Raw genomic sequence first — 24,723 nt, 5'->3', positions numbered from 1 at the left:
TTAATAGAGTAATCTGAAAGCTGCATCTCAGAGAAAACAGACAGTACTTGTTTTCATTTGGCTAATGCTGCCTGGGCCTCTTGCAGAGAGGCGGAGCTCAGAAAATATTTGCAGAATGAGTGAATTCCTCTGATCATCAACAGAGATCAGAACTGACAGCCAGAAGTCCTCCAATAAATAGTTTTGTCAGTTGCTGTCATGCCCTTGGGGGCTGACATTTGCCCGTCCTGAGCATCTCCTGTCGGTTTCCTGGCAGCAAAGCATAAATGTGAAATGGCTTAGCACACACTGCTTTCAAAACCTTTTGCAGAGAGCATACAAACATGTATTTAATTACCTTTCAGCCTGGAAAGCCTGAAAATTAATTGACATGATTAATTTATGTCTTTGTTTAGGTTTCCCCAGAAACTGACCCTGAGACAAATATTAAAGTGGAAATGGTTTATCTGGAAGTTGGCCGGGGCGGGTGGGGAGTACAAAATACCGGTAGAGAAGGGAACCAACAAAGAACTCATTCTCCAACCAGCAGCCACTGTGGGAGACTGGACTCTGAAGCCACAGGGCTTCTGGGGAACAGTACAGAATACAAGAGAAGGGAAAGGCGAGGAAGCTGGGGTAGTAATACCATCCCCATCAGACATCTGGCATCTGCTAGCGAGTGACCTTTCAAAGACTTCAGAGAAAGCTCTCCCAGGCAAAGAAGTACGGAATTTGGCAGTGGAATGGAAGCTGGGGAGAACAAACATGTTTCAGCCTGAGGGATAAAGGTGGATGCCATCAGCATCTGCTACCAGTTATCTGCTAACTCCTCCTAGTTTTAAATTTTTTTTTTTTAACGTTTATTTATTTATTTATTTTTTTTTTTTTTTGAGACAGAGAGAGACAGAGCATGAACGGGGGAGGGTCAGAGAGAGGGAGACACAGAATCCGAAACAGGCTCCAGGCTCTGAGCTGTCAGCACAGAGCCTGACGCGGGGCTCGAACTCACGGACCGTGAGATCGTGACCTGAGCTGAAGTTGGAGGCTCAACCGACTGAGCCACCCAGGCGCCCCATTCCTCCTAGTTTTAAATCAATAAAAGCTTATAAAGAGGTTATGGCTAGGTTCTCTCCAGCCACGGTCGTGGATGTCAGGAACTTTGGCGGTCCAGTTTTTGGAACTTCTCAAATTGTATAACTCCATGTTTGGGGAGATCAGTTTGGTCCAGAAAATTTCTGGAGGGTCTTGCAGCCTGGCCCTTCCTTTGGTTTATTGTGGTTACCCACCTCAAGGTATTTGAGGATGTTCAGGGAACCACAGACAACATGCCATACCACCCTCCAGACCTCCTGGCTAGCCATGGAATACATTCCCCAGTCTGCAGCCCACAGACCCTCACAAGGCCACCTTGGGAATATGGGGGGGCCGCTATCATGCCCCTCTTTCCTAGCATTCCTAATCTGAGATTTTCCATTCTGGAGCAAGCAAGACAGGCTCTGTTTTGCCTTCTTAACCACCCCCCTGGGGTCTCCACACCCTCACTCCTGGAAGCCTCATCCCTGTCCCTTGTTCACTGCAGCGGGAGGATGTGGGCAATAACCAAAGGCTTACTCAATTACCAGCACAAGCTGGTGGGGTGGGGTGGGAGGTGCCACTGAGAGAGAACTCAGCTTCCTATTAATAGCTCCTGGGGGCCAGGAACCCCACAGCAAATGCTCCCACGCTACCTATTCTGATGGTGGTCTGCACTCGCCTCAGATCAGTTCAAGGCATTTGTGGTCAGGAACTTCATTGGAGCTCTAACCATCATGCCTCCCACAGTCAGGATGACAGATTGTGGAGACAGTAGAGAATGAAGAGAGGTGAACAGATTGAGATGAATTGTGAGGTTTCTGGTTATTGATAGTCTTAGGGCTGGAAGACACATTAGCAACTGACTAGAGCAGTGCCCTCTAATAGAAATTTCCACAATGATGGAACTGTTGTTGTATAATCTGTACATCTTTCCAGTATGGCGGCTACAGGCCACCTGTGCTTACTATGCACTTGGAATGTGCCTCATACAACTGAGAAGCTGAACTTTTTTAAAAAAATTTTTTTAACATTTATTCATTTTTGAGAGAGCACCAGCGGAGTAGGAGCAGAGAGAGGGGGAGACAGAATCTGAAGCAGGCTCCTGGCTCTGAGCTGTCAGCACAAAGCCCGATGTGGGGCTTGAATTCACTGACCTCGAGATCATGACCTGAGCTGGAGTTTCATGCTTAACCGACTGAGCCACCCAGGTGCCCCGAGAAGCTGAACTTTTAATTTTATTTAATTTTTATTTAAATAGCTATGTGTGGCTAGTGGCTATCATATTGGACAACATAGGTCTGGATCTACCCATAGGAGACTAGAAACCTTGGATAACATGTCTCCACATTACCCATATTCACAAATAATAATTTACCCTGAAAGGGCAAATATTTTATATAGGCTGCCATGTCAACACATTCCCTTTGCTTGCTTGTACAAAAGTGAATATTTTCTAGAATATATGAAATTGGATTGAAATGGGTTTCTGCTAGTCACCTGGGGTCACTGACTCTAGATGGCAAGATAGCCAACTGGGAGAGTCCCTTTGAAGGAGGACAGAAACAGCAGAAGCCCTAAGAGCATCTGCAATCTAGGAGACCCTGTGTGTTGATGAGTTGGCTATAATCCCGATGCCTCTTCAGTGAAATAAGCCATGTTTTATTCTGGTGTGCTCACTACAAGCACTGAGGGGGAGTGTCACAGGAAGAGCTTTGGGCCCAGCTTGTTTTTCTTTCTTTTTTTTTTAATTTACTTTTATTTTATTTAAGCATTTTTGATATATAATACCTTCACTTGCTTCAAAATTCAAAATGTGCGAAATGACATACAGTTCTTTTCTACTGGGCCAGTCAATGTTATCCTTATACTATGAGTCCTTTCAGAGATATTTTATCCACATACAAGGGAATACGTATATATTCTCTTTCTCTTTACACAAATAGTAGTATTCATGCTTTTTAGATGCATGATATTATACCACAGTGGGCAGCAAACTATGGCCCACAGCCAAATCTGACCTACTGCCTGTATTTTGCAAATAAGCTTTATTGGAACACAGCCATGCTCCTTCATTTACATATTGTCTATGGCTGCATTTGCATACGCTAGCAGAAGCGGAAAAATTGCAATGGAGGCCATATGGTCTGTTAAGCCTAAAATATTTACTATCTGGCCTTCTATAGAAAAAAATTCCCAACCACTGTTCTAGCTAATGGATATCCCAGGATTTATTTAATGCCTTGCTGATGAATATTAAGGTGGCTTTTATAAAATCTTTTGCTTTTATAAATGAGATGAGTCACTAACTACGTATGTCCCTCACTTCCCAAGATGGAAATACATCTACTGAATAAATTCCTAGATGTGGAATGGCTGGGTCAAAAATTATGTACATTGGTAATTTTGATAAATGTTGTCGAATTACCCTAGGTAAAGGTTGTAACACTTTACGTTCTCATCAGAAATGTTTGAGAGTGACCATTTCCCCACATCCTCGCCAATACTGTGAGTTCTTATACCTTGTGATCTTTGTCAATATTATAGGTAAAACATGGTTTCTAGGTGCAGTTTTATTTTGCATTTCTCATATTATAAGGTAGGTGGAACATCTCTTTACATGCTGAATTTCAGCCATATTTGCTCTCATGTATACTATCAGATCATACCTTTTACCCATTTTTGTTAGGTCTTGGACTTTTTTTTTTTTAACGTTTATTTTTGAGAGAGAGAGACAGACAGAGCATGAGTGAGGGTGGGGCAGAGAGAGAGGGAGCAGGCTCCAGGCTCTGAGTTGTCAGTACAGAGCCCAACACAGGGCTCGAACCCATGAACCAGGAGATCATGACCTGAGCCAAAGTTGGATACTTAACCGACTGAGCCACCCGGGCATCCCAGTCTTGGACTTTTTATTACTGGTTTGTAGTGACTCTTTGTACGTTAGAAAAGTTCGTCCTCTCCCTGCAATAAGTTGTAAATGTGTTCTCAGCTTGTCAATTGTCTTTTTACTTAATTTATGGTAGTTCTAGCTAGCTTTCAAAAGGTATTGTTAGCCAGTAAGGCAGGGTTACTAGAGGAGTCAGGAGACCAGGGTTTGGTTCCTGTCACTGTGTGTTACAGTAGTGTAGCCCGGCTGGTCTGGCCGGGGGACAGGGCGGGGGAGTCAGAGTAGTTGTTAGAAGGGAAAATAAAGAGACCGTCTCATTGAGGTAGGCACTGGCCACTTTCACCTGTTCTTTACCCTACCAAGTACAGCGTGTATACTGTAAAGGGCACTCCTAGACCCTCACCATCCACACTGTGTTTCCAACCTCATAACTGGTTGACGACCAATATTTGAGTGACTATCTATATAGAGGATCACCCAACATTGTAAGCTCCTCCTCATACATTCTACCAAGAAATCTTCACTCGCTCACTCACTCGGACTCCATTTGTTAAACACAGACCAGGTGCTTGGTGCTGTGGGCACAAAGTCCCTGGCCCATCCCTGGCCACCTGATTCTGTGGTCTCAAAATATCTTAGATATTTCTCAGTGGTAGCTCTTCCCCATGAAAAGTATAGGGACCTTGTTTCTAAAATAAGAGACTTGCAAAGATGAAACAGCTCCAATCCCTGAGAAATTAAAGTAGTAGGGTTTTCATTCAACACGTGTTAATCTCCAAGAAGAGACAGAGCAGAGGAGTTCCTTCTTAGGAATGGGATGGTCTCCGTGAACCAGAAGAAAAATACTATCATTTAGACTTCTCCAACAATTGCTTTAAGAAGGAAAACATACTTTTCATACTTTTACACTCACTGCCGAGCCTCTTCTGCCACTTTCCTCAGCGGGACGTGCTTTACTGATGGCCAAGGGGCCGCAAGACCACAAAGCCATGTGCTCCTCGCTGTGCCCTTTGCCAGTTTCCACTGAGACTGGGAATTGGTCCTATAGCCTTAAGTGAGCAGCTTCAACAGCCAGGTGGCTCTTGTGTAAATTCAAGGAGAAACCTGGCTTAGCCTCGCCAGGCCAGCTCTCCTGCCAACACTGAAGTTTCACCGAGCGAGACACGTATTTCTTTTTAGTTCCCACACAGGAGAACTCATGTCTCAGGTAAAGACTGGATAGCATCCAGCCTTCTCCCAAATAAATCCTACATCTGGCTGGATAGGTCAGGGGTGTGTGTGCTGCTTATCAAAAGCTATCCTTAGCTAAATACCATTTATATGACACCGCAGGACTATAAAGTGACTTATAGTCATTATAATAATGATAGCTAATCCTCCTAATGAAAAGGAGATGTGATTTAATTCCACTGCTGGTAGACCCTCCTCTTCTGTAGTCCCTAGAATGTGCCTAGGACACATTGTAGACCTTTAGTAAATGTTGCTGAGCATGTCCTAGGTGTAAAAAACCATGTTAGGTCACCAGGGCAGACGGAGGAGTCAGTGAGAAGTTGTCCACTCACGAAAGGTACCTACAATCTAGTGTGAGGTTGGCTGAGTGCATGTGGGAGGCAATAGAGAGAAAGACCATTCTTCTAGAGGCACCTGGGTGGCTCAGGTCATGATCTCTCAGTTCATGAGTTCGAGCCCCACATCAGGCTCTGTGCTGATAGCTTAGAGCCTGGAGCCTGCTTCAGGTTGTGTGTTTCCCTTTCTCTCTGCTCCTCTCCCGCTCGTACTCTGTCTCTGTCTGTCTCTCTCAAAAGTAAATAAAACATTTTTAAAACGAAGAAAAAGACTTCCGCAAGGCAGAATGCAATGTGTCATGAAGGCATTGCCAACAGAGCATTTACCAAGTATCAGCGGTGTTCTGAGCACCTCACAGGCTTGTTCTTATTTCGTGTTCCCATGATGAGATAAGTATTGAAATATTATCCATTTTACAGAGGAGGGAACTAAGGAAGGCCCAGAGAGGTTAGTAACTTACCCAAGAATACACAGTTACAAAGAGGCAGAACTGAGATTCAAACCACACGTTCTGACTCCAGTATCAACATTCTTAACAGCTAGGTTGACCTGGACAGATCACATGGGGTGGGAGTGGGGGTGTCTTGATTCATTTTCTTTACTTAGATGAGCAAGTGACATCTTGTGGAATGTGAGGTTGAGAAGCCTTTGTCTTGAGGGTCCAAAAGGGTATGCCAGACTCTTGTCATGATCTTTCCAAATCATGTTTCTGTGTCCTGCCCCCACGTGGGATAAGATTCCTCTGTGATAGAAGATCGGGAACCCCGGTATCTTCAAGGACTCCATTGCTTTCCCTTTCTCCTCGATAGTGAACATAATGAGGTTAGTGTGACCCCGTGAGATCCAAGAGGCTTGAGAGCAAAGCGGTTAGCTGTACTCTGAAGCTGAGCAACACGTTTGTAAAGCTGTTTTTCACCAGCTGCAAAAAGAGAGAGCTCCAGTGATTTGCTGAAATCCACACAGCACCTGCTGGGAAAAGGCAGATTGCACATTTCCACGTCTGAGCGCTCATCTTGGATACATGTTCTGCTAAGAACACGCCTGCATAGCAGAGGGCTGGGTTAGGAGATGGCCCTTTTCCCCTTCCATTTGGAGACTCTCAGAGACTTCATTCTGACTCACTCCAAAGCATGCTTGCTGTTCTTTCTCACACCCATCTTACATGTGCAATAACATGCAAAATTTAAAATTTAAAACGATTTTTTTAATGTTTATTTATTTTTGAAAGAGACAGAGACAGAGCATGAGAGGGTTTGGGGCAGAGAGAGAGGGAGTCACAGAATCCGAAGCAGGCTTCAGGCCCTGAGCTGTCAGCACAGAATCTGACGTGGAGCTCGAACTAACGAGCTGCGAGATCATGACCTGAGCCACTTAACCGACTGAGCCACCCAGGTGCCCCCTTAATTTAAATTAAAATTTTTTTTTTTTGCCAGGGCACCTGGGTGGCTCAGTTGGTTAAATGTCTAACTTCAGCTCAGGTCATGATCTCACGGTTTGTGAGTTTGAGCTCCACATCAGGCTCTCTGCTGTCAGCACAGGGCCCACTTTGGATCCTCTGTCCCCTTCTCTGACCCTCCCCCCCTCACACTTGCTCATTCTCTCTCTCTCTCTCTCTCTCTCTGTCTCTCTCTCTCTCTCTCTCTCTCTCAAAAATAAATAAACGCTAAAAAATTTTTTAAGAAATCTTTTGCCAGATTTCAAAATGTCAATATACTCTCCTGTCCCAGAAATATAGATGGAGTGCAAACATGGGAGCCTTCTCCTGCACAGCAGAGCCAAGATTTCAAGCTGGTTTGAAAGCCTGGGGACCAACATATTTGAATCTCATTACACATCCTAGCAACTGCACTGAGCAACAAAACAGAGCCCTATGTTCCTATCCTCAGGGTCTAGACTGACACACCTACTGTTTGGTCTGTGAGGAGAAATCTGGAAGCATTGGATTGAAATGGAAATAGAAGTAAAGTAATTATTAATCAGAAAGCGTAACTCCAAAAAGCAATTGGAGAGAACAGGTAATACTTTTAGGTGAGTTAAAGCAGTTAACTGTCCCCAAATGAAGGGTAAGTATTACGTGTGGTAAGCTGTTTTGAGAAGGTATTGGGCATGATATAAAATGACACTGAAACCCATAGTAAGCAAGTTAATTTATTTTTCTCTTTCCATATTAATTAAACTGTATAAGAAAGTTTCCATTTGCTGCTGGTAGGTCATTAACACTTCCCCGTACTTATTTTTTTAAGCTTATTTATTTTTTTTGAGACAGAGAGAGAGAGAGAGAGCACTCAAGTAGGGGAGGGGCAGAGAGAAGGAGAGAGAATCCCAAGCAGGCTGTGCCCTGTGAGTGCAAAGCCCAACTCAGGGCTTGACCCCGTGAACTGTGAGATCATGACCTGAACCAAAATCAAGAGTTGAACACTTAATGAGCCACCCAGGTACCCCGACACTTCTCTTATATTATTAATTTCAACTTCCAATGAAGAGAAAGCAGGGTTTGGCACTTAGCAACCTGACAACCAAAATTCGCTCCATTTCAAAAATTTTTTAATGTGATTAATTTTTCAACTATCTTTTGTCTGTGACAAGTGACACAGCTTTATCAGTTTCTGTAGCAATCTAGAACTTTGCTTCCATGAACCAGGCATCACATGGCAGTTTTTTTATTTTAACTTTATTTATTTTGAGAAGGAGAGGGGCAATCAGGGATCCCACGAACTGTGAAATCGTGACCTGAGCCAAAAATCACATGGGACTTTTAAATGCAGATTCCCAGGCCCGCTCAGCTCTCCTGAATCAGAATCTACGTTTTCACAAGCCCCCCTAGATGATTCTGATGTGCACAAAATTTGAGAACTTATCTACAGTTTCCATTTTGAACACATTTCTTTATAAAGAAAAAATGAATTGATTTAAATAAAAATTGCTTAAATCAGTATTCAGATATGTGCAAAACCATGCTGCTTGTGGAAACACTTGGATAAAGTGTTCATCCCCTCGAAGACCAGTGTGAAACTCTGAATACAAACCACCTACTGCCTGGGTTGAGAGGAGGGCAGATCATATGGGGGACTATGAGAGCCTGGGCCAGCAGATTCACCCCAGACCCACCCACCTAGGCTTTGAAACTTACCCTCCAAAGGACCTGATTTCCACCCATCTCCATTTCTTACCCAGGATGTGCTGGTCATGTTTCACACCTGCTCTCTGGAGGGGGTAGACATAAGCATGTGTATTTATGTGCTAGTCAGATTTCACAGTACCATTAAAAGGTAACAGAGAAATTTCTGTTGATGTTTTCTTTATATAATTTTAGAGATAACATAATTTTTTTTTAATTTAAATCCAACTTAGTTAACATATAGTGTAATAATGATTTCAGGAATAGGATTTAGTGATTCATCACCTACATATAACCCCCAGTGCTCATCCCAGCAATTGCCCTCCTTAATGCCCATCACCCATTTAGCCCATCTCCCCCACCCAACACCCTGCCAACAACCCTCAGTTTGTTCTCTGTATTCAAGAGTCTCTTAAAGTTTGCCTCCCTCTCTGTTTTTATCTTATTTTTCCTTCTCTTCCCCTATGTTCACTTGTTTTGTTTCTTAAATCTCATATATGAGTGAAATCATATTTATCTTTCTCTGACTGACTTATTTCCCTTAGCATAATGCACTCTAGTTCCATCCACATTGTTGCAAATGGCAGGATTTCATTCTTTTTGATCACTGAGTAATATTATATTTTGTGTATATATATATGTAAATATATATGTAAATATACACACACACACACACACACACACACACAAACACACCCACACACACACACCCCACATCTTTATCATTCATCAGTCGATGGACATTTGGGCTCTTTCCATACTTTGGCTATTATCAATAATGCTGCCATAAACATTGGGGTACGTGTGCCCCTTAGAATCAGCATTTTTGTATCCTTTGGATAAATACCTAGTAGTGCAATTGTTGGATCGTAGAGTAGTTCTATTTTAAACTTTTTGAGGAAGCTCCATACTGTTTTCCAGAGTGGCTGCACCACTTTGCATTCCCAGCAGCAGTGTAAAAGGGTTCCTCTTTCTCCACATCCTCGCCAACATCTGTTGTTGCCTGAGTTGTTAATTTTAGCCGTTCTGACAGATGTGAGGTGGTAAGAGATAACATAAATTTTAAGATAAAATACTCACTTTGCTTTTACATTTGCACCTATACCTTCAGTGTGACTTGCTGAAATCTTGCAAAATCTGCCAATTGTTTTTACAATTCTGTCATCAACAATGTCACAAAATCAGATTACAAAATATGCTTGATTATTAATATCCGATTAAGCAAAAAAGTCACTCATGTCAAAGATAAATGAGGATAGCTCTCATATGAATTTTCGGTTGATATTTCCATTGACCTTAATGAGTCCTTTCATCAATGATATGAGTAACTTCTTCGCAAATCAGATAACAGTTTGTAAATATTGGGAAAATACTCCCTCTAATGTTTTTGCTATTCCTTTTTTTTTAATGTTTATGTATTTTTGAGAGAGACAAAGACAGAGTGTGAGTGGGGGAGGGGCATAGAGAGAGGGAGACACAGAATCGGAAGCAGGCTCCAGGCTCTGAGCTGTTAGCACAGAACCCGATGAGGGGCTCCAACCCCCGAATGTGAGATCATGACCTGAGCTGAAGTCAGACGCTTAACCGACTGAGCCACCCAGGCACCCCTGTTTTTGCTATTTTTAATGCAACGGCTACAGACATGACCCAACTTAAAGTTTAATCTGCATTATTAACATTTCCTTAAGTCTAGATAGTCACCAAAACAATAATTCAATCCCTGATTTGTGGTGTTTACCAATTTCCATGAGGTAAATACTCTCATGGCTGATTTCAAACTCCTAACTTGATGTAAATGAGCACAGAGTTTGACAGACATGCTCAGGAGTCCATTAAATGTTATTCCCACCACACAGGTACCATCAATATAAAGACCATGGATGGCACAGATAATGATAAAATGTAAATAAATTAGCAAGTGATGTGTTTGGAGAATTTGTTACCATTTTAATAAAACTTAAGTGTAAGTTGATGCAATTTAATTTTTAATGATGGCAGTGTCTACCAACCAGCTTACAAACATCCTGAGAATTTAACACTCAGCTCCTGTGAGGGGTCAGGGGCCGACTCCAGCTCACGGCTGCCCCTGGACGCTCTGTGCCCCTGCACCGCCAGACTCCATTTGTCTGCCAGAGCACCACCCTCCCACTGCCCACCCAGCCACACGGCCTACATGGTCAAGTCCCAACCGGAAAGAGACAGAGAAAAATAGGGCAACCCATCGCAGGAGGGCTTGGCAGACCACAAAGATGTTTTAGAGTGGTCCACCTTCACTTTGGGGAAGGCAACTCTGCTTTCAGGAGTCTTGATGGGTTGGTGGAAACGGCAGCACTCAGTACTGGTTAAGAGTACAGGTCTGGCATCTGTCTCTACACTGGAGCCCAGCTCTGCCCTCCTAGGACATACGATTTTGAGTAAATAGCCCAGTCTCTCTGTGCCTCAGTTCCTCATGTAAAATAGGAATACCAATGACACTTGTTTCATAGGGTCGTGAAGATTAAGTGAAATAATGGACTTAACCCTGTTAATGAAGCGCTCGGCACCATTAAGTGCTTAACGCCTATGAGTTATCATTAGTAGTATCCAACCCACAATATCTTTTACAAACTCATTTATTGGCTAATAGTACTTTTTACATATATAGAGAATATACGCTGTCACTATTTGCATGCTTTTAAGGTTCTAAAAGTGTCCACATGCATAACCTGATGGAAGCCTCAGAGTGACCCCTAGAGATAGTCATATGATTATCATTCTCCACTCACTGTCATCTGCATTCTGTGGGCAGGGACGGGGCTCAGAGAGGCTGAATGACAGTCCAGGGACACACAGCCATGCACTGACCAGTCAGAGCTGGGCCCACAGCTTCCATTCTCCTTCAGCCTATCCCAGACTTTTTTTTTTAATGTTTATTTATTTATTTTGAGAGAGAGAACATGAGCAGGGGAAGGGCAGCGAGAGAGAGGGAGAGAGAGAATTCCAAGCAAGCTCCATGCCATCAGCACAGAGCCAAACGCAGGGCTCAAACCCACAATCCGTGAGATCATGACCTGTGCTGAAATCTGGAGGCAGATGCTTAACCAACAGAGCCACTCAGGCTCCCAATCCCAGAACTTTCTTTTTTTTTTTTAATTTTTTTTTTTAACCTTTATTTATTTTTGAGACAGAGAGAGACAGAGCATGAACGGGGGAGGGTCAGAGAGAGGGAGACAGAATCTGAAGCAGGCTCCAGGCTCTGAGCTGTCTGCACAGAGCCTGACACGGGGCTTGAACCCACAGACCGCGAGATCACGACCTGAGGTGAAGTCAGACGCTTAACCGACTGAGCCACCCAGGCGCCCCTCCCAGACCTTTCTTTAATGGGTGTTTTTGTTGAGGTCTTTATAGCCCTCACACAGAAAGAACTACTCCTGAGATATGAGCTCTCTGACCTGGGTGTTCTTAGTTAGTCAGTTAGATTGGGCTATTTTTGCATAACCCTATAAATAAGTATTCAGATGTAGTAAAAATGGCCAACCCAGCCAGCCAGTAACCTAGGAGAGAAAACAGGTGTTTTCTCCCATATCACTGGCTCAGAGATAACCCTTCGACTACTCTCAGATGAATGAAGGTGACCTCTAGTTTTCCCTGTTCTCCAGCACAAAGAAAAGGGGATGACCTACTCCACTGAAAGTATGGGGAAGAACCAGACTATGTCCATCTCGCTCAGGGAGAAATTTCAAAACACAGACCCCCTGTGTTCACAATTGTGGCCAGACTGGTTTTTATGAGGAAACAGGGGATGTCAGAGAAGTTGAGTGCTCCTCGTCTAAAGCAGATGTGGGGATAGTTGGCACTGCCTTACAGTACTGGACAGAGTTAGAAGTTCTCTGAAGGGCAATTTGGCAACGTTAGTCAAAATGATAAATGCATGCCCTTTGACTCAGCAGTTCCACTGCAAGGATTTACCCCCTCAGAGATACGCCCATGTGGAAAAGGAGGGTTATAAAGCCATTCTTCACACCATTGTTTATAACAGGCAAAGACCGGCAACAAAGTGCTCATCGGTGCAAGGGCTTCCAAACGAGGCAATACTATGGAGCCGTTTAAAAGAATGTAATTGAGGGGTGCCTGGTGGCTCAGACCGTTAAGCATCTGACCTCTGCCTAGGTCGAGATCTCAAGGTTCATGAGTTCCAGCCCTGCGTGACAGCCCCTGCTGACAGCTCGGAGCCTGAAGCCTGCTTCAGATTCTGTGCCTCCGTCTCTCTCTGCCCCTTCCCCACTCACACTCTCTCCCTCTCTCTCAAAAATAAACACCCCCCCAAAAAAATTTTTTTAATAAAAGAATGTAATTGATCTATATATACTGGTAGAAAATATTTTCTAAGATATATTAAGTACCAAAGCAAGAGGATGGGGGATGACCATACCTATTTACTTATAAATATATGGAATATTTCTGGAAAGAGGTATAGGAAACTGGAAACAAGAGAACTAGATAATTAGGGCATAGGGACAAAAGGAGACTTTCTCCTATAAATCCTTCAGAAAAATCTTTTGAATTTTATTCTATTTGCATGCACTATATGTTCAAACTAAGTAAATGCTTGGATACGAATCGGTGGGGGCATCTGTAGAAAAAGGGGGATATTTCAGTCTGCCAGCTGTTTGCCCTAAGTGACATGCAGCGGAGTGGTCACTGGGAAGGGCGAAAGGGAAAGCGAGGTTCGGGCTCTCCACGCACCCCTGCTCACGCGGACACCTGACCCTCCACAGCAACAGGCGGAAATGGCCCGCATGGCGCAGACCCAGGAAGAGAAGCTGGCCGCCGCCCTCAGACTGGAGCTGCACAACACTTCGTGCCAGGTCCAGAGCCTCCAGGCTGAAACGGAATCCTTGCGGGCCCTGGTGAGTGGGCCGGGAGGAGCCTGGCGTTTCTTATGTCAGTTTAAACTCTCAACTGTTGAACCCTAGTCATAGTCGTGTGGGTCAGAGTTTGCAAGAAATTCCCATTTCACAGCATGAGTTTTGAGTCCTGAAAGGGTCGTCTGATACAGAATCACAACAAGAATAGTAGACGCTGTTAGTGCCCCACCGAAATACCCTACACAAGGCCGCTGCTGTGAGTGATGGCTGCTGATACCCCCAGACGTCCCTCTTCAGGGGCCCCACTTCTCCAGGGAATTGTCCTCAAACAGTAGACACCTGGCCGAGAAGGTTAGGCCCGCCACCCCCACTCCCACTCAGCCAATGACGGCTGACATGGGGTTTAAAAGTCCAGCCCACTTGCTTCCAAGCGAGTAGGTTTTACAGTGTAATTCATACTCCAAGCTCTCTGTGGGATCAGGCTGTCCCAGTCTCCTGCTGAGACTACCTCCTGGTTTAGCACCTTCCTCCGCTCTATACTGCTTTCCTTGCCCCCGCTTTTCTTGAGAACAACCCCTTAATTATTTACAGGTACCAGGATCCCTACCTCAGGCTTTGCTTCTGGGGAACCAAACCTAAGACACCTAGTAAGCTCCTCAGACTCACTGGGGTTTGTGGAAAGATCTCTTGCCTTATTTATTATTATTATTATTATTATTATTATTTATTAATTGAAATAATTATTAATAATACAGCAATCCACCCTCTGATCTCTGGGGTTAACTAAAGTTCTATTAGGATGCCAAGCACACAGCTCCTCCTCGATACCCCCTCTAGGGGCCGTGTGTGCTGATTTGAACCACAAGCCTGTTGTCCACACTGGAGTGCATGAAAGGCATGCAATCCTTGTGCAGCTGTGGTAGTCTGGACTCCACTGAGGCCCAAGGAGCCCATCTCTCCCATCAGTTTCAAGCCTTGTGGAAGTTCCAATATTATTGTTAGTGCCCCTCTCTTCTACCATTCCCCATACACCCCCATCTCAGTCTTGCCACCCAAATCAGTTCCGACACCAAACCAGCAGCCCCACCTCCCAAGAAGTTAGCACAAGGATTTATTCTAGTTGATTCCCTCAGAAACAACTTTTTCACTGCCTGTGGCCAAGCTGATCCCATCACCCCCAGCTCCCCTCCTTTACGTCTTCAGTTCACTTGGGTCCATGTCCTCTGGCCAACAAGGTCACATGGTGCCCAGTCAGCTCAGGAAGATGTTCAGTCTTGTCATGCCACGGCACGACACAACACACATCTCACTGCTCCTCTGCTCTCCCACACATCCTGTGATGGGATCTGGGTCAGTGCAAGAGGATGTGAGAAAAGGATTTGAGGTGAGAAAAATCAGGAAACTACAGCCTAGAGCAATGTGACTTTAGCCAAAAAATTGGAAGACATTGCATTATTTACTCAGAGCTATGTGAATTCTATTGTAATCAGTTTTACTCACCTGCCATGACCCTTGATGCTAATATTAGGGGTGCTGCACTTTGCCCAACTTGCTTTAAGCACAGTTAAGGTTAAGAACACCTTGTTCCCCAGGTGTTCTTGTGGCTGTCAAAATTGCCACTCTTCCAGTCATAGAAAGTGCCAGGCAAAATGTGGGGGACGTACACTCAACCCCACATCACCAAAAAATCCTGGATGAATCGCACCTGTGTAGAGGTGGCTCATCACTCAGCACACATTCCAAACGTGTATTGGCTGCCTCGTGTGTGCTAAGCCCTCCCTGAGGCAGGTCCCAGGGATGCAAACAGGAAGTGGATGGTTCCCGTTGTCTAAAAACTCAGACGGGTAAGAGAAAACCTGTGCGCAAATGACTGAACACAGCAGAGGGTACTGGTTCCCCAGAACAGGTCCTCCCAGCAGCCTCCATTCTCAGCAAGTCCCAGCCTGCCCTCAACAATGTCCCTCAGCAGATGCTGTCACCACCATGCTGCAGGTAAGATTCAGGTCCCCCAACACGAGGGCTCTGTCTTCCTTTTCCAAACTCGAAATACCTCTAAAGCTTTATCCATCCTCTCCTCCCTTCAGTAAACTTCACCTGTCCACTGTTGCCCCATCTGGGACATTCCTCTATCTACTGTCCCCTCTCTTCTGCATGTTCGGTGGAATTGCCTGGGGGTAAAGCAGAAAGGCTTCCTTTGCCAGACCTTCCAGCACCACCCAGGTTGGGTTTCATTCAGAGACCAGCCCAGATTCCATAGGAAGGGAGATACCCAGGACTCACCCTTTGCTTTCCTACCCTTGAGCCCTTGGACATGTTCTTCCCATGACTGGAAGGAGACCCCTTCCCAGCCTTGCCCACTCTACCTGTCCTCACGCACCCTTGGCACAGGGGAAGTGGAAGACCTACCAGTGCTTCCCAGTGAAGAGCCTAGATCCTGACTCCCACAGCTGGGGTGATCTCTCCACCTGCCACCCACTCACATTCAGAGCCCTGTGGTTCGTGTGGTATATCAGCTGATCCTCTGATGCCACATTAACTTCTTCAGGGCAGAGACCATGTCTAGTTAGCTTTATGTCCCCAAAGCACTTGGTGAGTGTTCAAAGTGATACCAATAGCAATGAGAGCATACTCACAAGCATTCTGCCCTTAGACCCTCATAGAAACACTGAGAAGTGTGGTGGGCTATGACTGACATCCCATTTTGCAGAAGAGCAAACTGTGGTTCAGGGGTTGGCCCATTAACATGAGCAACAAGTGGAGGACCCAAGCCCTTCTGGCTCTGTTTCTCTACTAGACCACGGTAGGCCTATGGGATTGGGGGTTGGTACCAGACTCTGGAATCTGGAATCCTGACTCTATTCACTAGCTGCATGATCTCTCTAAGGTTCTGTTTTCTCACTTGCAGAGTGAGGATCTATTTGGGTTATCATAGCTCCCTTCCGTGTTAGTGGCCGAAGACAACAGTAAATCATTTGTTCATTCACTCTGCAATTTAGGTGGAGTCCAGCAGAGACAGCTCTTCTCCGTTCCATGTGGCATCTGCTGGGGCTGGCCCATCCAGGAATGGCTTCAAATCACATGTCTGGTGCCCCAGATGTGCCTCTTTTTCTCCCTCCATGTGACCTCTCCATGTGGCTGGCTTTGACTTCCTCAAATCATAGCAGTCGTATAGTTGGACATCTGACATGGAAGCGGCTTCCCTCAGAGCGTGAACACAGAAGCTCCCAGGCCTCTTAACACCTGGACTTGAAAGTCCCTAAATATCACTTAAATGGAATCCTGTTGGTCTAAGCAGACACAGACCATCCCAGATCCCACAAGAAGAGAAATAAACCACCTCTTGATGAGGCAGTGGCAAGGTCACATAGAGAAAGGACATGTGGGATGGAGATAATGATTATAACTGCCTTTGGAAATGTGATCTACCACTGGACCTAACAGAATTTACTTTATAAAGTCATTGGGATGATTAATTAAACAATGCAGGTCAAGCCCTTAGCGCAGTGCCTGACACAGAGTGAGCAGTCGATATATGTATCTATTATTGATCATCATTGTAAAATTATTATAACCACTGGCAAAGTAATCCCAAGTTGGCATCATCCGATCACCTCACTTAAATCCCATGGTCCTAACTATTGGGACAAATGGGAAGAAAATTCACATCCCTGCAACCAGAAGTCTTAAGAGTAATGACATGCTGGTGGTGCTCAGGACCCAGGACAGGCTGCCTCTGTCCCCTGCTGCCTCGAGTAGATCAGAGTTCTGGTCACTGGGCCTTGCGGGCAAGGTTGGGAGCACAGACTAAGCCAGAATAAATAGCACACTTTCCTGCAGCTTTCAAATACAGCTCTGCTCATTCAGCCATCCCCGTTATCCTCAGTCTGAGCAACCTGCACACACAAGGCCACCATGGCTCATATAAGTCTCAGACAGCCACGCTGGAGACACTTTCAGTCCCCTTTGCCAACAAGGCCCTATTTATATTGGCAGGCAGACACCAATGATGGTGCTTAAAGCCTACTGAGCTCTGTGTTCAGTCAACTCAAACCAGGAATGGGATTCAAGGCCAGAAATCACATAAGGTCACTATTTTACTTTCTGGAGGGCTTAGCAGTTCAAGGAAGTCCCTTCAAATCTCCAGAGACTGGGGAATAAGTGTGCTTCTGTGACCTCATTTTGCTTGCTGGTGTTGTGTGGCTGAGGGGGCCAGAGTTAGGAGATGTGCATCAGTGGCCTGATTGCCATCACCCAAGCCCAAGTGTCTCTGGGAGGACCAGGCCAGGATTTCAGGGACTTAGGTGGGGAAGCTGGACTGTGACTCTGAGGGTGGGATGGAAGAGACAGAAGACCTCTGATAGGGGTTCCTATGAACCCACCTTGGGCAATGGGTCCTAAGTCATCAGAGAAAACCCCAGGCCACATGGAGAAGTCACCCATGAACATGGAGCAGAAACTGTAGACAGATGATCCAAACGTGATTCCATAAAAGGTTTTTCCAAATAACAGGTGTTACAGGTCCAACATCAACAATAAACACTACAAACCAAGCAATTTCCTGATAAACAAAGGGAGAAAACCCAGAGTGGAACAAGTGATTCTCAATGTGCAGGTGGCCATTTCTGCATCCTCATTGCCATGGAGCGGTTCTCAGATCTCACCAAAATAATAACCCTAGACCAGATACTGATCTAGATTTATTTTCTATTAGTCACATTTTTGCCACCTGTAAATGTACCTAGGATGGGAATCTGGTTCAATATCCTCATATCCAATGGAATTAAGATAGTTTAAATAAGATAATAGTGGCCCCTGCTTAACAGGAGCCATGATTCAAGATGGCATCACGGCCAACAATCCTCCATTTCAACCACAGTCATCAAAAAGGTATGAAAAATCTCCTCCTAGGGAAGAGAATCAACAGAAAGTTGCTTCATCGAGATTTTATTCAATCTAATTTGAAAAGATATTTATCTGTTCTTATGTGTTGTATGAAAAGTCAGATGCTAAGTTATAGGTACACCATAATTACAACTATTAAAAAATGTTAAAGACAGACGCATGCAGTTTTTTAAAGGTGTTTCTTGGTCAGCCCTATGGTCTGCAACACTTGGTATATGGGAGACAGGGCAATAAGTATAACCATAGTGCTGTCATCCTGGGCAACACACCCAGATGAGCACCTACTCTGTGCCAGCCTCTGTCTTATCACTGGGGTTACAGAAATTTCATTTCTGCTCACTCTCCAGTAGGGGAGACATGCCCCTAAGAAGCTCAGCCCACTATTACAAGTTCAAGGGCATGCATGTACTTGGGCAGCTGTGGAAACCCAGAGGAGGTGGCCCTAACCCAGCCTTGGGGCGGGGGGGAGGGGATGGGGTAAGAGACTATCAAGGAAGTCTTCCTGGATGAGGTGACCCCTGAGCTTGGACTTGGGGATGAGTAGGAATGATCCAGATGAGATGGAAGAAGAGATACAAACCCAGATTTGGACTTCAGGCAGAGCACTATGGCTGCTCTGTGGGGAATGCAAAAGCAGGAGGCTAGAGACCAAGAGACCAGATGCAGGCTACTGAGGTTACCCCAGGGGAGCAGTGATAAGCATCCATCCTGGGCACCTGTGGCTGGTGGGGAATGAGCACGAATGTGAAAATTTTTCAGAATATACAAGAGGTAGAATTCACTGATGATGAACTGGGGAGGGAGGGAAGATTAGGGACATGCCTTTCTTTCCCTGGTTTCTAGTCCATGTGACTTCACCAGCTGAAGCACAGAATAGGAGAGGCAAGCATGTTCAGAAGGAAGCCGGTGGCTCCATTGTGGACACCTTGATTTGAGATGCCCATGGATTGTATATATTTACAGTAAGAAGTTCAGGAGCAGGTTTATGCTCGGGGGAGAGGTCTGTGCTGGAAATATCAATGCAGGAGTCATCAGGAGAGAGACAACTAAAATCATGAGTGTGGCAGAGACCAACCAACACAGACAGGAGAAGCACAGCTCAGAGAGAAACAGACTCAGGAGAGGGTGGTGGGGTGCCCACAGAGAGGGGACAGCAAGGGGGAAGAGAACTTAGCCAAGGTGTGATAGTAACACACTAAAGAAAAAATGCTGAGTGTGTAAAGGCCAGAGACGCTCATGCTAACTCTGACAATGTGGGCAAGAATGCTGGAGGAAAAGGCTTTTTAGCTTAAAAATGGATGGGGTTTCAGCAGTGGAGGAGGAAAAGGCCCCCCAGGGAGTGAGAAATCAGGGGCAGAAAGGCCCAGAGGCAGTTCAGAGAGCAAGATTTCTTTGAAAACCACCTGCAAACTGCCTCCCCCTTGTGTGCCTGTGTGTCAATTTCTCACTCTCCTTTTTTTTTTTTTTCCCCTCATTATTCTCCTCTCTCATTCTGTCTCATCACTATACCTCATCTTTCTCCCTCTCCTTCCCCTCTTCTCTTTCTTCCTCCCCCCACCCCCCATCAGAAGGCTCAGTGAATCAGACCAAACAAGAGCCTGGCCTCCCCAGGAAGAGTCATCATTTCCCCCGGGGAGCCAGCGAAGCCATTGTCCTGGGGAGAAATGGACAGCCCGGGCCCATGCCAGCCCCTCCCACAGCTCCACCCACCTCCCTCTCCAAGGGCCCTGCCTGCGGCCTCGGGTTCGGACCCGCGTTCTCTCTTTGGCAGAAACGAGGCCTGGAGAACACCCTGCACGACGCCAAGCACTGGCACGACATCGAGCTGCAGAACCTGGGCGCCGTGGTGAGCAGGCTGGAGGCGGAGCTCAGGGAGACGCGCTCAGAGGCGGAGCAGCAGCAGCAGGCTCGAGAGCATCTGCTGGCGCACAAAGCCCAGCTGCAGAGGGACGTGGCGTCCTACCACGCCCTGCTGGACAGGGAGGAGAGCTGGTAAGCCCCCGTCTTCCCGATTCCCGTGAGTGACAAGAAGACATGCCCATGGGTTTGAAATGAAAAGTTTTTCGAACCCTAGAGAAGTAACTAGGGGAAGGGGCGCCTGGGTGGTGCAGTCAGTTAAGCGTCCAAGTTCAGCCCAGGTCATGATTTCGCAGTCTGAGAGTTCGAGCCCCTGGTGGGGCTCTGTGCTGACAGCTCAGAGCCTGGGGCCTGCTTGGATTCTGCGTCTCCCTCTCTCTCTGCCCTTCCCCCCTCCCCCCCCCCCCCCCCCCCCCCCCCCCCCCCGCCATGTTCTGTCTCTCTCTCAAAAATAAACATTTAAAAAAGGTAGTAAAAAAGAAATCATCCTCAAACTCCCAACACAAACACACACACACACACACACACACACACACACACACACACGCTCCCACAGACTAGGTCCCTGAAGGGTTTTTTCTGTTCATATATTCACATTATGCAGGCACACACGGACACACACACATGTACACAGACATACCTCTATGTGTTCATACATACTGAGTACACACATGATGTCTGTTAGGAATACTTTCAGCTGAATGTAATAGACCCTCATTAGTGGGTCCACAAATCAATGCTCCTGAAACTTTAATGTGCACTTAAAACGCCAAAACTTGGGCATCTTTTATTTTTATTGAAGTATAATTAACATAGTGTTATGTTAGTTTCAGGTGTACAATATAAGGATTCAACAATCTGTACCTCACTCAGTGCTCATCAAGATAAGTGCACTCCTTAATCCCCATCCCCTATTTCATCCATCCCCCACCCACCTCCCCTCTGACAACCACCAGTCTGTTCTCCGTATGTAAGAGTCTGTGTTTTCACTCATATGTAGAATTTAAGAACAAAAGCAAATGAACAAAGAGAAAAAGAGAAAAAAAAAACAAAACAGATTCTTAGAGAACAATCTGGGGACTTTTTTTTTTTTTTTAATGCAGACACTGCTTCACCAGGTCTGGGGTAAGGCAGGAGAGTCTTCACGTCTAACAAAACCCCCAGGTGGTGCCCATAACTGCTGGCCCAAAAAACCACAGTTTGAACAGCAAGGGCATAAACCACATTTATCTAAGAATTCCAGAAATAAGGTGGTGTAGGTTACTCAATGATTTCATTAAGGTCCCAAGCTCTTTCATCTTTCTGATATACCATCCCTGATATATTGGCTTTCGGTCTTCATTTTGTCACCCATGGTTGCCTGCCACAGCTCCAGACATTCATGGTAAGAAGGGGAGGGAAGAGGGAAACAACAAAAAAATCTTTTCCGTTTGTGGCTCTTTTCTTTTATCAGTGAAAGAAAAGCATTTTGAGAAGCCTTCCAGTGGATTTTCCTTATATCACATTGATCATAACCTGCTCATGTGACCATTCCTACCTGCAAGGTATGCTGGGAAAGCAATGATTTAGCTTTTCCAGCCTCCATACTGGAGAGAGACAAGGGATAGGAATGGCATATATGTATCTGTGTATGTATGTGTATGCTCACACATGTATGTGTATATATAGTCTTTTTTAAATGTTTATTTATTTTGAGAGAAAGCGAGAGAAAGAAAGTGAGTAGCGGAGGGAGAGAGGGGAAGAGAGAACCCCAAGCAGGCTCCACGCTGTCAGTGCCGAGTCCCATGCAGGGCTCAATATCATGTACCTTGAGATCATGACCTGAGCCGAAATCAAAAGTCAGACGCTTGACAGACTGAGCCACCCAGGCTCCCCTGCAGTCATTTTTTTAACGGATAAGAATTCTAGGAGCATATACATAAGTCTTGAGGCTCAGTTTCCTTGCCAGCTCTTTAAGGAAATCCAAGCCTTTATTTTATCATAATTCTGTATTTCCCTCCAACGCCCCTTCCAAGACATACATTGAATAATGAATAGAATATCAGCTCTGAGAGACAACTTAGTGATTCTACAGTCCAACCCCTCAATTTCAGGGAGAATACTAAAGCCCAGAGCAGAACATGATGTGTCCTTGATCACACGGGAAGGTGGAGGCAGAGCTGGGACTAGAGCCCAGGTCTCCTGGCTTTTCCAATGTGCTGTGCCACATTTTTCTTCTGAAGGCAAGAGATCTGAATAGAAGCAACCTAATCTTCCCTCCTTTCAAATGGAAAATATGTCACCCAGCTCCTTTCCAACTGCCTTTTTATTGGATTGGTTTCTATTGATTATAAAAGCTAGATGCTCCTAAGAAAGCTAATTTTTTCAAATGCCCACGAACATCTGAATAAATACATAAAATTGTTTTAAGCATATACAGAAAGTAATGAGTTAGGCTGAATGTACTTCAGGAATATAAGAACTCCATTTAGTGAGTGCCTGCTATGTGCCAAGATAGTCTTAGGCTCTTTATCTTCATTTCTTCCCAAAACTGCCAGGATGACATCATTCTCCCCATTTTATAGACAGGAAACAAAGCCTCGGAGAGCTTAAGTCATTTGCCCAAAGTCACATATCTAATAACCATGGGACAGGGGGTTGAAACCCAAACTGCCTTGCTCCAAAAGCCAAATTTTTTCCTGTCCTATACTCCTCCCATGATATCTTTACTAATTTTCATCATCTATGACTTCTTTCACATGTATGTATTTTTTGTTTCAGCTAATGAAGAAACTTCCTCTTTTCATAAAGGAATTGCTTCCTCCCTCACCAAGTGACCAGTGAAATTCCTAGAGGAGTTCCTCCACACCCTCATAGACTCCCACCACCGCCCTACCCTCCTGAGCTGGATTCCCTGCTGGATTCCCTGGTTGATTCGGCTTAATCTGAAAAGCATCCTGGAAGTGGAGACGGTCCTTCTGCCTTAATTTAAATAGTCTGTAGCTTGATCAACCTCCCTTGTGCCTCTCCAAATAAAGGCTTTGTGTGTGGCTTCCAGTCTGCCCACCTTGCTCGGCCCACTGTCAGGTGGAATGGATATCACATTACCTGGCTGGCTTTTGCTCATGGAGCCATTCTTAAAGGCTTCTGCAAGGGTCCTTGAGCTTGACGCCATCTGCCTCGTCATCCAAGGGCCAGGCGCTCTTGGGTTTATGGACATAAACGCGCTGCTTAGGCAAGGCTTGTGCTCATGGCATGCCGGGTTGACCCAATTTGGGGCAAAAATATCACTCTTGCTAGAGAGAGGATTGGTGCGGTACTTTATCGAATATATCATGATCACAGACATCACAGAGCATTCAGATCTCTTGAATGAACTCTGAGTGGGCACTCACGTGCAGACACACATGTGCAGACACACACATTCCACTGTGATTGGCAGATTATCTCTCAATCAGTGAAAGGGTACTTCAGTTTAAGTCTTGTGGGGGAGGGCATTAATTAGGTTGTGGCTGCCTATCCCACTTGCAGCCTCGGAATTTTCTTCCAGGATCCTTCCCCCAGCCTTCTCAGGACCCAGCCCACCCAAATATGGTTCATGAATCGCCCCCTATCTAGGCAAGACTCCCCGCCTTCTGATTAAAACTGAAACCACCACCTGTGTCCTACCACGGGCTCTTAGTGTCTCCAAAACCACACACACAAAGCCCAGTCTTAATTTCTTAATTCTTCCCCCAAGCTTCTGTCCAGAATTACAGACTCGCCACACAGAATTACAGACCAAAATATCCAAGCTGAGTCTGTTCTCACAAGTGGCTAATCCAGCCGGGGCGGGGGAAGTGTCCAATATGGGCATATTCAAAGACACCCTCCCTCCCAGCCCTGGGATTCCAAATAGCCAAAGCCGACATAAACAAAAGAAACCTTCTTTACCCTTAAGAAAGCTTAGAAGAAAAGCAAGGCAAGAAGCGGAGTCTCCTGGCTGAAAATGCGCCAGCTGGTTTCCCTTTTTGGCTTCTAGGATCAAAGGAATTGTATTCATAACTCGTGTGTACAGGACAGGTGTTTACAGTTTGCACGACACCTTTACATAATTCTGTTTGTTGTCTGAGGCACGGAAATAGCCAAGGCACCACCTACTGCTACGTTTCAATAAAGCAGCAATCCCCCCACCCCCGCCACAGTCGCACACCCCAGGAGTGCCCACAATTGAAGCACTGGGAGCAAGGGCCTCCCTAGAAGGCAGAGTGTGTGCCCTGGCCTAGCTATGGTGGATGCACTGTACACGGAGGTCTTTTCTTTTCTTTCTTCCTTGTTAACAATTAATTTTCTGCCCCCCAGCCAAGACCTAAATCCCTAACCTACACGCAGCTGGAGGGCCCCGAAAGGTCAGCCATCAAAAGGAGGTAATTCTGTGTCTGAATGGCCACGCGTTTTCCAGAACCCAGGAGCAGTTTCAGCTATTGGACGCAGGGGAGGTTGGATTTGTACACCATCCTGAGTTTCCACCAGTGTGC

The 24,723-nt window shown here is 45.5% G+C and overlaps 1 protein-coding gene across 1 annotated transcript in view; it reads left to right on the top strand.

Moving 5' to 3' along the window:
• BFSP2 (beaded filament structural protein 2) overlaps positions 1-23,241 on the top strand; it is a 68,191-nt gene extending 44,950 nt beyond the window's left edge. The window contains exons 5-7 of the mRNA XM_042903209.1: positions 13,379-13,510; positions 20,142-20,362; positions 22,988-23,241. Coding sequence (XP_042759143.1) covers positions 13,379-13,510; positions 20,142-20,362; positions 22,988-22,991 — 357 coding nt within the window. The 3' untranslated portion in view covers positions 22,992-23,241. The remainder of the gene's footprint in view (positions 1-13,378; positions 13,511-20,141; positions 20,363-22,987) is intronic.
• The last annotated feature ends 1,482 nt before the right edge of the window (positions 23,242-24,723 follow it).

The sequence above is a fragment of the Panthera leo genome, chromosome C2, assembly GCF_018350215.1.
Source record: "Panthera leo isolate Ple1 chromosome C2, P.leo_Ple1_pat1.1, whole genome shotgun sequence".
In the NCBI taxonomy this organism is placed as follows: Eukaryota; Metazoa; Chordata; class Mammalia; order Carnivora; family Felidae; genus Panthera; species Panthera leo.
Note: the sequence above shows the minus strand (reverse complement) of the source record. Positions and strands in the feature narration are given on the sequence as shown.